The sequence below is a fragment of the Carassius gibelio genome, chromosome A13 (assembly GCF_023724105.1).
Source record: "Carassius gibelio isolate Cgi1373 ecotype wild population from Czech Republic chromosome A13, carGib1.2-hapl.c, whole genome shotgun sequence".
NCBI lineage: Eukaryota > Metazoa > Chordata > Actinopteri > Cypriniformes > Cyprinidae > Carassius > Carassius gibelio.
The window spans coordinates 7,369,852-7,381,343 of record NC_068383.1 but is presented as its reverse complement, the minus strand read 5'-3'; the positions used below and the strand labels follow the sequence as shown (position 1 = coordinate 7,381,343).

The 11,492-nt window shown below is 36.6% G+C and overlaps 2 protein-coding genes across 2 annotated transcripts in view; both read right to left on the bottom strand.

Moving 5' to 3' along the window:
* Positions 1-1,590, bottom strand: part of LOC128026414 (synaptotagmin-16-like) — a 20,260-nt gene extending 18,670 nt beyond the window's left edge. Inside the window, exon 1 of the mRNA XM_052613526.1 lies at positions 1,297-1,590. Coding sequence (XP_052469486.1) covers positions 1,297-1,309 — 13 coding nt within the window. The 5' untranslated portion in view covers positions 1,310-1,590. The remainder of the gene's footprint in view (positions 1-1,296) is intronic.
* Positions 1,591-8,972: 7,382 nt separating this feature from the next.
* LOC128026754 (interferon alpha-inducible protein 27-like protein 2A) lies at positions 8,973-11,377 on the bottom strand. The gene is made up of 4 exons (XM_052614019.1): positions 11,257-11,377; positions 9,938-9,973; positions 9,696-9,857; positions 8,973-9,556 (listed from the first exon to the last, which is right to left on the bottom strand). The coding sequence occupies exons 1-4, from the start codon at positions 11,264-11,266 to the stop codon at positions 9,354-9,356; spliced, it is 411 nt and encodes a 136-aa protein (XP_052469979.1). The 5' UTR covers positions 11,267-11,377; the 3' UTR covers positions 8,973-9,353.
* Between the last annotated feature and the right edge of the window lie 115 nt (positions 11,378-11,492).

Sequence of the window (11,492 nt, the reverse complement as noted above, 5' to 3'; positions counted from 1 at the left end):
TTAGGTCTCCAACTACAGAGGAAAAATCAATAAGAGAACCAATTTATTAGAAGTGAACTCCACCGTTATGGAATATGGGAGACAAAAACCCATGCTTCATGTTTTGAGAGTAAATATTTCTCAGATTGAGATGTTTCTACAGACTCTATTAACATTTTCACCATTATTGTCTAGGACTAACTATGCAGATCATTTCACAGTGAAGCATGTTGCACATGGTCTATAAGTGAGAGAGAGAGATGATATAACTCGTGTTGACAAATAGAAACTGAAACTTATATATTGTATAAAATTACAAAACATAAAAATTATATATTTTATAATATTGTTTAACGAGAAGCCATTATAAAATTATAACAATATTGAAATTTTAGTTTGGAGAAAATACCCATTGTAAAAAAATCCCTAAATGTGTGCCCGAGATCTCCCTGCAAAATAAACCAGTACATTATAGATCTCTTTAATGATTTATTAATTGAACTATTTTAAGTACTTTGGTTCTGCATTTCCCATTGGAGATCTAACAAAGTTGATTTGAAGAATGAAGGACCTTCAAACAAACATTTCTGAAGGTAATATATCTGCAAAATCTGCCATCTGAGACTGACTGTGATTCGTCAGTTAGCTGAAGGTACTGGACAATTCTGAACTATGCTTCATCTGTATTAAAATATTTAAGACATCTTCTGTTTTAAATAAAGAACAGGACATAGAACAACTTTAAAGTGGATTTAGTGTAAGCTTTTTGAAGTGATTTCTGATTATGTGTTAATTAGCTATTACCTTTGAACTTTGAACTTCAATAATTTTTTGTCAATTTTTTCTATTTTAAAATATAAATTGTTCTCTAAAATGATGTTTTGATTGTCATGACATAACGGGGACAGATCTGTAAAAAAAAAAACTCTTAAAAAGGTATTGGAATAAACATGATCAAAATGTTTTAAGCCATTATAATGTGTGCTTTAAAACTATAATAATAAAAAAATAAACTACTTTCAAAAGCAATAACACTAACAAAAGCGAGAACGTGGATTATATGAAACATCACATGAAATTCTCCAGTCGTGTTTATAATCGTTTGAATGACATGTCATTTGTTATAATGTACGGTAGACTAGAGAAGCCTAGATGATATGAATGATGACAATGATGCTGGCACAATTCATCGTTGAGCACTGCCGCAAAATCAGCCAAGGAGCTTTAATAAACAAACTGATACCGTGTATGCAAATATTTGATCAGGAATGAAATCAACTCTTTTCGTAAAATCGTTTAAAGCAACGCGATACTTACTATCTGATGCCATGTTCGCGTATCACTGAACTACCCGCCCTATCGATCAATATCTATCGATATCTCCATGTAAAGCACAGGGGAATCAAAGAGGCTTGTCGACCGGTCCTACTGCACGTATCAGCACCGTCTGTCCCCGACAAACCCGCTGGAAACCGCGGAGAAGCCCACCGAGACATGCTGCTTTCGCGGGCGAGTACGCAACTACGCATACGGGTACCCGGGCATGCGGGCATCTGGACGAGCACGCGCTGCGCGCCCCGCTACACTCTGCAGAAATGTCCTCTAGAATAGAACCTTCATCAAGGCTCAATTAAGTAACATGCATGTTTTTACCATGTGTTGTACCCGTTTCCCAGATGGACTTTCAAATCTTAAAGTTTAGGCAAAAAATTTATCATTAAATTTGACTGCAACGTAAGACTATGATTAGTCACACAAATAGTAAAATAATTTAATATAGTGTATAAATGACAACGACCAACGATTGTGCCACAGAGTTTCATCAAATATCAGTTTACTTGTTTACCACGGAGACAGTGACAGCGAAGAGCATGCATGTAATAAATAAATAAACAAATACCGGTAAAAAACTTTCTGATTAAGCTTTTTTTACGCAAAATTATGCAAAAACTGAAAATATAATTTCATTGTGGGTATTTATGATAAATAAAATATTAGCTAGAAACAAAAACGTTTCAGAAAAATGAGTAAATAAAGCATATACAAACTGTTCTTTATGAGAGTTTACTCAAAAGCATGCGAATATGAGTCAGTTGAATCATGAAGAGCAACACTGAATAGTTTAAGATTTACTGAAAATCTACTCTCAGATCAAGCAAAGCAGGTAGCTAAAACATATATCACATTTTTATAAACATTATTACATAAGCATAATTTTCAATCAATCTACACGAACAGAATATGTCGAAAATGCCATATGCACAAAATCAGAAAACAGAAACTCTGACCCTACATTGCTGTGTCTCATGTTCCCAGCATGCATAGAAAAAAATCTATTCTTTCCAATCAGTCACTATGATTTGGATTTATTGAATTTATCTTAAAAGCTAAAGCCTATTAGGTGCAAACTACATCAGTCTTGACTTTGCTCTTGCAGATCTAAATTATCAGGCTCCTCAGACTCCTCACTTTGGCTAAGGCACCAATGAGTGAGTGAGAGAAATGCTAGGATTGGAAGCGATAAAATATATGGAATAAAATCGAACAGCCGAATGAGTACATCAGTAAAACCTTCAGGTTAGAAAGAAATGGACCATACGCATACAACAGAAAGAAAATGGAATGATGAAAGACAAAAGAACAACAGGGAGTGCCAAATGTTCAACAATTAAATAGTAAACATCATTTAAAACTTCAAAATAAACTTTTCAACAAACTAATCATTTTAAATAGCTGCATAATATTATGTTAATGTAAAAAACTATCAAAGATCAGTAAACACATAGCTTTACTTCAGAGCACCGTAGATCTAAAATGATTTTCAAGTGCTACTTAAGTTACAATGCTTTTGGGAAACAGACCGTAATACTAAGATCAGTCGTACGATTGTTTTTACGAATGTATACAAAGCTTTTGGGAAACTCAGACCAGGTTTCTTTTCAGTGTCGTTTAGCTCATCTAAATTTTTTGGTCTCATTTCTCATTTTCCTCTTGTCAATAGCCCATAGATTCTCTCTGGGGTTCAGGTCTGGTGAGTTTGCTGGCCAGTCAAGCACGCCAACACCATGGTCGTTTAACCAACTTTTGGTGCTTTTGGCAGTGTGGGCAGGTGCCAAATCCTGCTGGAAAATGAAATCAGCATTTTCAAAAAGCTGGTCAGCAAAAGAAAGCATGAAGTGCTCCAAAATTTCTTGGTAAACGGGTGCAGTGACTTTGGTTTTCAAAAAAACACAATGGACCAACACCAGAAGATGACATTGCACCCTAGACTTTGGTAACCTAACACTGGACTTCAAGCAACTTGGTCTATGAGCTTCTCCACCTTTCCTCCAGACTCTAGGACCTTGGTTTCCAAAAGAAATACAAAACTTGCTCTAATCTGAAAAGAGGACTCTCGACCACTGGGCAGCAGTCGAGTTCTTCTTCTACTTAGCCCATGTAAGATGCCTCTGACGTGCTTTTTGGTACAGGAGTGGCCTAACAAGAGGAATATGACAACTGTAGCCAAATTTCTTGACACATCTGTATGCCTTGAACACAGCCTCAGTGCATTCCTTGTGAAGTTCACTCAAATTCTTGAATCAAGTTTTGCTTGACAATCCTCATAAAGATGTGGTTCTCTCGGTTGGTTGTGCATATTTTACTTTCACACTTTTTCCTTCCACTCAACTCTCTGTTAACATGCTTGGATACAGCACTCTGTGAACAGCCAGCTTCTTTGGCAATGAATGTTTGTGGCTTATCCTCCTTGTGAAGAGTGTCAATGATTGTCTTCTGGACAGCTGTCAGATCAGCGGTCTTCCCCATGTTTGTGTAGCCTAGTGAACCAAACTGAGAGACCATTTTGAAGGCTCAGGAAACCTTTGCAGGTGTTATGAGTTGATTAGCTGATTGCCATGTCACCATATTCTAATAAATTGAATTGTTGGGTTTTTCACTGAATTTATTTAATACACGAGTTTCGCATTTTGAGTTGAATTACGGAAATAAATGAACTTTTCCTTGACATTCTAATTTATTGAGATGCACCTGTAAAACCACAAAAAAAAAAAAAAAAAAAAAAAAAAATAGAGCGTAACATTGCAGAAGGAAAGACCGTTCAAGCCGAACATATTTAGTGTTCTGATTCCTCAAATGTTTGTTTGCTGCGTAGCCTATAGAGACCATTCTATGTAGTTTAATTACAAAGACAATAGCCACTGGACAACTAGAAAACGTTGAGAAAAGCCTTAGAACTACTGGTTTACTAAAAATGGACATAGTGGTATCTGCTGGTCAGATTGCAGTATTGCAGGCAATAACATGGCAGGCTGTAAAGCCACATTCTGTATCCACAGTTCATTGAACAATAATAAATGAAGTACCTGAAGCTGACAATGAAGTAAAAGTATAATAATTAGCACATATGATTAAGCGCTGTAAACGCGCGTGTGAGGGGCGGAGACGCGCCGCGGAGCGTCAGACGCGCGTGAGGACCAAACACAGCAGAACGGTAGGAAACTTCACTCGTCTTATTATTTCTCTTTTACTATAGCGATTTATTTTTAGATACGCGATCTGAGTCTTTCATAGAGTTGTTTTATAAACGCAACCTGAAAGTTCCTGTCAGTGTTTAAAAACTAATTATTAACGCGTTTAATGAATTTGGTAAGTACGGTATTCAATGATTCCTTACATAGAGGTTATTAATATAGGCTGAAATATTGTGTTTTTTTTTATAGTTTAAAGGTGATCTTATGGTGCATTGCTCGTTAAAAGTTAAGCTGTTAATATAATATAGAGAAAGACCATTCTTAATTATTTTTACTATATTAAAATGCATTTATTTTTTTACATTCTTTGGTCGGAGTTTTCACATCGGCACTTCGGAGCCTGTTCTTCTTATAGTCACTGAGCCAAATTTATTAGCCAATGAAAAATATGTAATTAACTTAATTATTATTTTAGCTAAATATTATCTGCACAAAATGATTTGGCAAAGAAGCAAACCCTCCTTTTACAATTTCAGAATTACAGACCTTAAAAAATATTGGAACAGCATTGAAAATTTAAAAAAAAAGAACAACAAATTAAACAAAACAATCAAATTATTTCATTATTTTAACTTTAATGCAGACCCCTAAGTGTTTTTCAATTATGTATCTATGTGTTTTTTATTTATTTTTTTTTTATTTTTTTCTATTTTATTTCAGATCTTTTCCTGTCTCTTATTTTGTTCTTGTTAAGATCAGATTTATGAAGCTGTATATTGATTCAACTTGGTTTACGTTTTAAAATTGTATTTTGACAAAATGTTAATAAAAAAAAAAAAAAAAAAAAAAAAAAAAAAACTTCGGAGCCTGTTCGCGACTCCGTTGATTCAGATCGGGACTTCGGACTCGGAGCCTCTTCGCGACTCCGTTGATTCAGATCTGTTCGCGACTCCGTTGATTCAGATCGGCACTTCGGAGCCTGTTCGGGACTCGGTTGATTCAGATCGGCACTTCGGAGCCTGTTCGCGACTCGGTTGATTCAGATCGGCACTTCGGAGCATGTTCGCGACTCGGTTGATTCAGATCGGCACTTCGGAGCCTGTTCGCGACTCGGTTGATTCAGATCGGCACTTCGGAGCATGTTCGCGACTCGGTTGATTCAGATCGGCACTTCGGAGCATGTTCGCGACTCTGTTGATTCAGATGGGCACTTCGGAGCCTGTTCGCGACTCCGTTGATTCAGATCGGCACTTCGGAGCATGTTCGCGACTCGGTTGATTCAGATCGGCACTTCGGAGCCTGTTCGCGACTCGGTTGATTCAGATCGGCACTTCGGAGCATGTTCGCGACTCGGTTGATTCAGATCGGCACTTCGGAGCATGTTCGCGACTCTGTTGATTCAGATGGGCACTTCGGAGCCTGTTCGCGACTCCGTTGATTCAGATGGGCACTTCGGAGCCTGTTCGCGACTCCGTTGATTCAGATGGGCACTTCGGAGACTGTTCGCGACTCCGTTGATTCAGATCGGCACTTCGGAGCATGTTCGCGACTCGGTTGATTCAGATCAAATGCATATGTGTAAGGACCTCAAATAATTATTTAATTTGTTTCATGTCTGTGTTTATTGTAGATATTTGTTACTAATATAATGTAGAGAATAAATGTTGAAAGTTTCAGAAATTATGTATACTGTTGGGGGCGCTGTGAGAAGAATGAGAGTTAACACGTTTTGTTCATGTAAAAACTTTCAGCCCCAGAATCTGTCACAGAAAACAAAAGAGAAAAATAACCGGGGCAAATAAATCTACAAGAAAAGAAAAGCTGTCGTTGTTATTGTCCAAGGGGGCAACATAAAATTGGTGTTTCTGCTCGGTTTGTGACGGATTTCGGGAGGAATAGAGCGGTAAGTGCAGAGCGGCCATCGAGTGATGAAACGAGCCGCGAGTGCAGTGCGAGCTGAGAACGAGCCGCGAATCACAGTGGGCTTTGAAACGGCGGAAAAACAACTGCAAAAGTGAGTTAATCTGTTCATTGAGTGGCCATAATGTTGACTGTGTGGGAAGAGACGCTGGATGAAATAGAGGGTAAATTGCTAGAGTTATCTGCTTCGCAACTGAGAGATTTCTGTGAAATGTTAATGCTAAATGTGAGGGAGGATGAGACACACGCCTCGCGCGCTGAGGAGACGTATTCTGCAGTATTTAGAGGGAGATGAGGTTGTTTCACTTGAAGATGAAGGACTATCTATGTTATTAGATACAAAGGGAAAATTGACAGTTTTATAAATATTGATGAAGAGAAAACCGAGAGATCATCCAGTGCAGAAAATGAGCAAACCAACGAGGGACAGCAAAAAGTTGACCTGGAGCACCACTCTGTGGGCGTTAGTGGAATTGCATCAAAAAAGCCTGTGATAAACACTGCAACAGAACAGACCGAAAAATGCCAAATTCATCAGTTTCAGGAGAAAATGTCACACTAGTGCATCCAGTGTACAAAAAAGAACTCAAAATAATTGGACAAATTGGTGAACCTGTCCAGAGAGACAAATTAAACTTTACCAGCCTGGACAGACAGATTCACAGGGCATGCAAAAGGGGTTATGATGAGGGAGAAATTGTTGAGGCAGTCATTCAAGCCATCATCCCAGGTGTCAATTTGAGAAGTTATCTGGAGAGTAGAACAGATTTAACATTGCCTGTCCTTAAACAAATACTCAGAGCACATTTTTTGTTATTGTCCAAGGGGGCAACATATGCACATTGTACATACCTGTACATCTTAATATTTAAGACTACAGTTTACATTCATGCACATTACTTTGCGTTCTATATTTAATTTTACAATATACAGCTTTTTTATATTTTATTCTTATATTTGCATTGTTTACTTTTATTTCATTCTTACATAGCTATATTTATGTATATTTTCATCTGTGTTGTTTTCTTTAATAATTGCACTGTCCATGGAGTGGACCTGACTCACATTTCACTGCTGGTTATATATATTCTATATATAATTTTATATGTGACGAATGAAAATCTTGAATCTTGAATCACATGATCTTCAAAATCATTCTAATATGATGATTTATTATCAGAGTTGTGCTGCTGAAACTGATACTGCTGATACTTCTTTTAGGATTCTTTGATGAATGAAAAGTTAAAAAGAAGAGCATTTATTTAAAATAGAAGACTTTTCTAACAATAAACACTAGAGTTCAAAAGTTTGTGATCAGTAAAATGTATTCTTTTTTTCTAAAAAATATAGAACTCTTTTAGGATGTAAAGAAAAATTAGTAAAATATTTGAAACATTATATTTTGAGTTAAAATACAACGTGATTGAAATTTAACAACTAAATAGTAATTTAATAATTAAACAAGCTTAATTCATACACTACTGCTCAAAAATTTGGGGTCGATTAGATCATTAGATAAAGTCAGAAACTGTTTACCAAGGCTGCATTTATTTAATCAAAAATACAGTGAAATCAGCAATATTGTGAAATAGTATATTAGAATTTAAAATAGATGATTTCTATGTGAATATATGTTAAAATCTGATTTATTTCTGTGATTTCAGCCTCATTTCTCCAGTCTTCAGTGTCACATGATCTACAGAAATCAGTATAAGTTTATGATTTGCTGCTCAAGAAACATTTCTGATTATTATCAACATTGAAAACAGCTGAACAACATTTTTGTGGAAACGGTTACATTACATTTTTTTTCAGGATTCACAGATAAACAGAAACTTCAAAAGACAAAAGAAGCTCAGCGAGTTTCTGTAAAGCTGAGCTCACGTGCGCTTGCGGAGGAATGTAAACACTCACCAGAATGAACGAGTGAAACTCCTGCGGCGAATAGAACGGCTTGCAGTTGACAAACTGCATTTCTAGATCAGGACAGCACATCTTCTTTAACACAGTTACATCTGTACCCCACCGTTCACTGATGTAAAAGCATGTCCCGCCACCTCGCGATTTCCCCGTTGATTCTGCTTCGCGGTCCGTTCTGAATAGCTGAAAGTCCAGCAGATGGAGCGTGCTGTCCGGTATGGAGTCATTCAGCCAAGTTTCCGTGAAACACAGAGCAGCAGAGTGTGAGAAATCCTTATTTGTCCAAGAGAGCAGAAGCAGTTTGTCCGTTTTGTTGGGTAGAGAGCGGAGATTTGCCAGATGGAAGCTAGGCAATGGCATTCGAAATCCAGCTCTTTTTCCCCGTCTCCGCATCCTCTTGAAGCGTGTGATCAGCGCAGTCACTCCGCCGACAAGAATGTCCAGCAAAACATCAAAATAGTCGATTCATCCCTGGTGAAACTGATTGCAGGAATATAACTAAAGACAGGACAAACTAACAAAAACAACTGCAGAGCACGTCACGGAGGCAGCCATCCTGTATTGGCGCCAATGACGATCGGCCCTTTTTCAGTTTCAGCACATGCCCCTCAAAAGGTCTGTGCACGGCCCTGATCCACACAGAAAATGTGTAAAGTGCATAAAGCCAGGAAAAAGAACAAAGTTCATTCCTTCTTTTTTTATTTTTTATTAATAGGTTGCAAATAACAGCATTATGACAATTGTTCAAACTACTTTAAATGACAAGACAGTTAATTAAGTCAAGTCACCTTCATTTTGTAGTGTTTTATAAAATAGAGATTGTTTCAAATCAGCCTAGAAAGTATTAAAAAGGTACATAACAGAATCAGAATATTTAATTATGATATTCAAGGACACAAATCCTTTTAATTACAATTTCTCATATTAAAACCATGCTTTAATTGTTTAATAAAAAAAAAATACACCTTATACATGCACATTTTACCTGTACAAGCATAACATTAACATGTGCATACAAAGTGCTCACACAAACGCATTGTTATCTGTTATTATCAGAGGCCCTTATTTTGGCATAAGCTCTTTGGCCTCTTGCAAATTCATCATCTCTGCATCCTCCTGTTCTTCATCTCCATCATCTTCATTCTCAAGTGAAGGTGGACCCCTGGAATGAGAGAGCAAATCTGCAGCTCCACCTATTACAGCCCCTGCAGCTCCACCCACAGATGCCACGGCTGCTGTCAAACCTGCAGACAGTCCAGCAGCACCTGACCAGGGAGAACAATCTTCGCATCACCAAAAATTTGCTAAATCTTCAGGAACATTTTGGAAATGACATAGGGGTATGTTTTATGGTTAACTATTCCTTTAAAATGGACAGGCAAATTAAATTTTAATAAAGAATACCTGCAGACTGGAGGAGAGCGACCAAACTTCCTGCAGCCACACCACCTCCATTGGCAATGGCTGCTGATGACATCATGCTGGCAGCCAAAGAACTTGCTGCTATACCTGCAGAGGTGAATCCAGCCATGGTGAGTGCCAGCGGGGCCAATGCAACCGCACCGACTAATGGACATAAATACAAATAATTATCTTCTGTACAACTGTGCTTTCATGTAAAGAAAAAATCATCAGAACACAGTTACCTGCCCCTGCTGTGACCCCGATTATGGTGAACAGTCCTGAAAATGGATAAAACTGATAAAATCACTGCAGAAATTATTTACAAATTAAGGGTTGCAAAATTCTGTGAATTTTCAAGACTGGAAAAATTCCATGGGAATTAATGGGAATCTGCAAAATGTCAGGAACAGGGAACTAAAATGTAGTTGAAAATTTAATGCAGATTCATTGCATTTTCAGTTGAATTCCAACCCTGTCCATTCTTCAATCACAAGCACACAGCACACTTACTGCAGACAGCACACTCTACACTGTGCATTCATCTATAACATGCACAGATAATTTATTGAATCCTGCACACAAAAGATTGGACTAAATAGCAAGATGAATGAATTCTGAAAAAAAGTATCACAGTATAAAAATAAACAAATAAATAGTTAATAAAATAAAAAAATATATATTTTAAAAATTTGTACTAGTTTGCATGCATGTGAACTTATGACCAAACAAAATGTAAGTTTGTACAGTATATGATACAGTTTCCCCAAATTTCCAATTAATTCCAATTAATTAAAACTTGAATATTTCCAGAATTCCCCAGATTAAGTTCCTATGGAATTTATAAGACATCAGAACTCAAGAAACCATCATATATATCTTTTTTTCTTTTCTTTTTTTTAAAATTAATTTTGAACCCGTTTCTATTATGAAATCACAAAACAAGAAGCTTATTAAATCAATAAACATTCTAAAGCTCTTAAAATGTATGTAACTGCCATAATTTTATATAACACTTTTGCTATGGAAATAATCCACCCCTTTGCAACCCTATACAAACCCTAAATTATATTGAAATACCTTTTTTTTATGTTCACTGGCAATTGTCTGAAAAATATTGCATTTGAATAACATTTTGAAAGATACTCCTAAATAAATAGTTCATTTATACGTTTTGCTTATTTATCAGTTAGACTGTAAAATGGAGTAAGAAAGTCAGTCAGTTAATCCGTGTAGTATACAGCCTTTTGGGACAATCTAAGACCTATTATTTGCTTTTGAATTGTAAATTCATCTCGTCATTTACTAAATATATATATTTTCTTCTTTCTTCTAAATACTAAAATTTCTTCTTCAAAATTCCAGCTCTAACTCACAAATAATTCTATTTGAACAGCACATTTCTAAAATATTATTATTAAGTTTTCTGATCGAGTGTTGTGTTTATTTTAAATACAGCAAAAAAAAAAAAAAACTTTTACCCACATCGATTAGATTTTGCCTCATGCTATACAACTGCATATATATCTCATATTCACCAGAAGCAAACGTTTGAGGTACTTACCACGTTTCATGGTCTAATAGATCGTACAGAACGAGAATGGTGCTTTTTTTTATATGCACACGGATTTGTGCCGCTGTAATGTACGCTGCACAAGAAGTAATGACGTGACAAAACCGAAACATCTCAGGGGCGGGAAATCACATGCCGTCTGACTCCATCCGGGAAAACCAGAACTGAATGGGAGTATTTCTGCAACACCCTAACAAACTGCATTTGTGTGGAAAAAGAAGTGATTG

Coding starts and splice junctions, on each gene's coding strand:
- LOC128026754 (XM_052614019.1), bottom strand. Junction 9,858..9,937: donor CGGGGTCACAGCAGGGGCAG/GTAACTGTGTTC, acceptor TATGTCCATTAG/TCGGTGCGGTTGCATTGGCC. Junction 9,557..9,695: donor CGCTCTCCTCCAGTCTGCAG/GTATTCTTTATT, acceptor CTCCCTGGTCAG/GTGCTGCTGGACTGTCTGCA.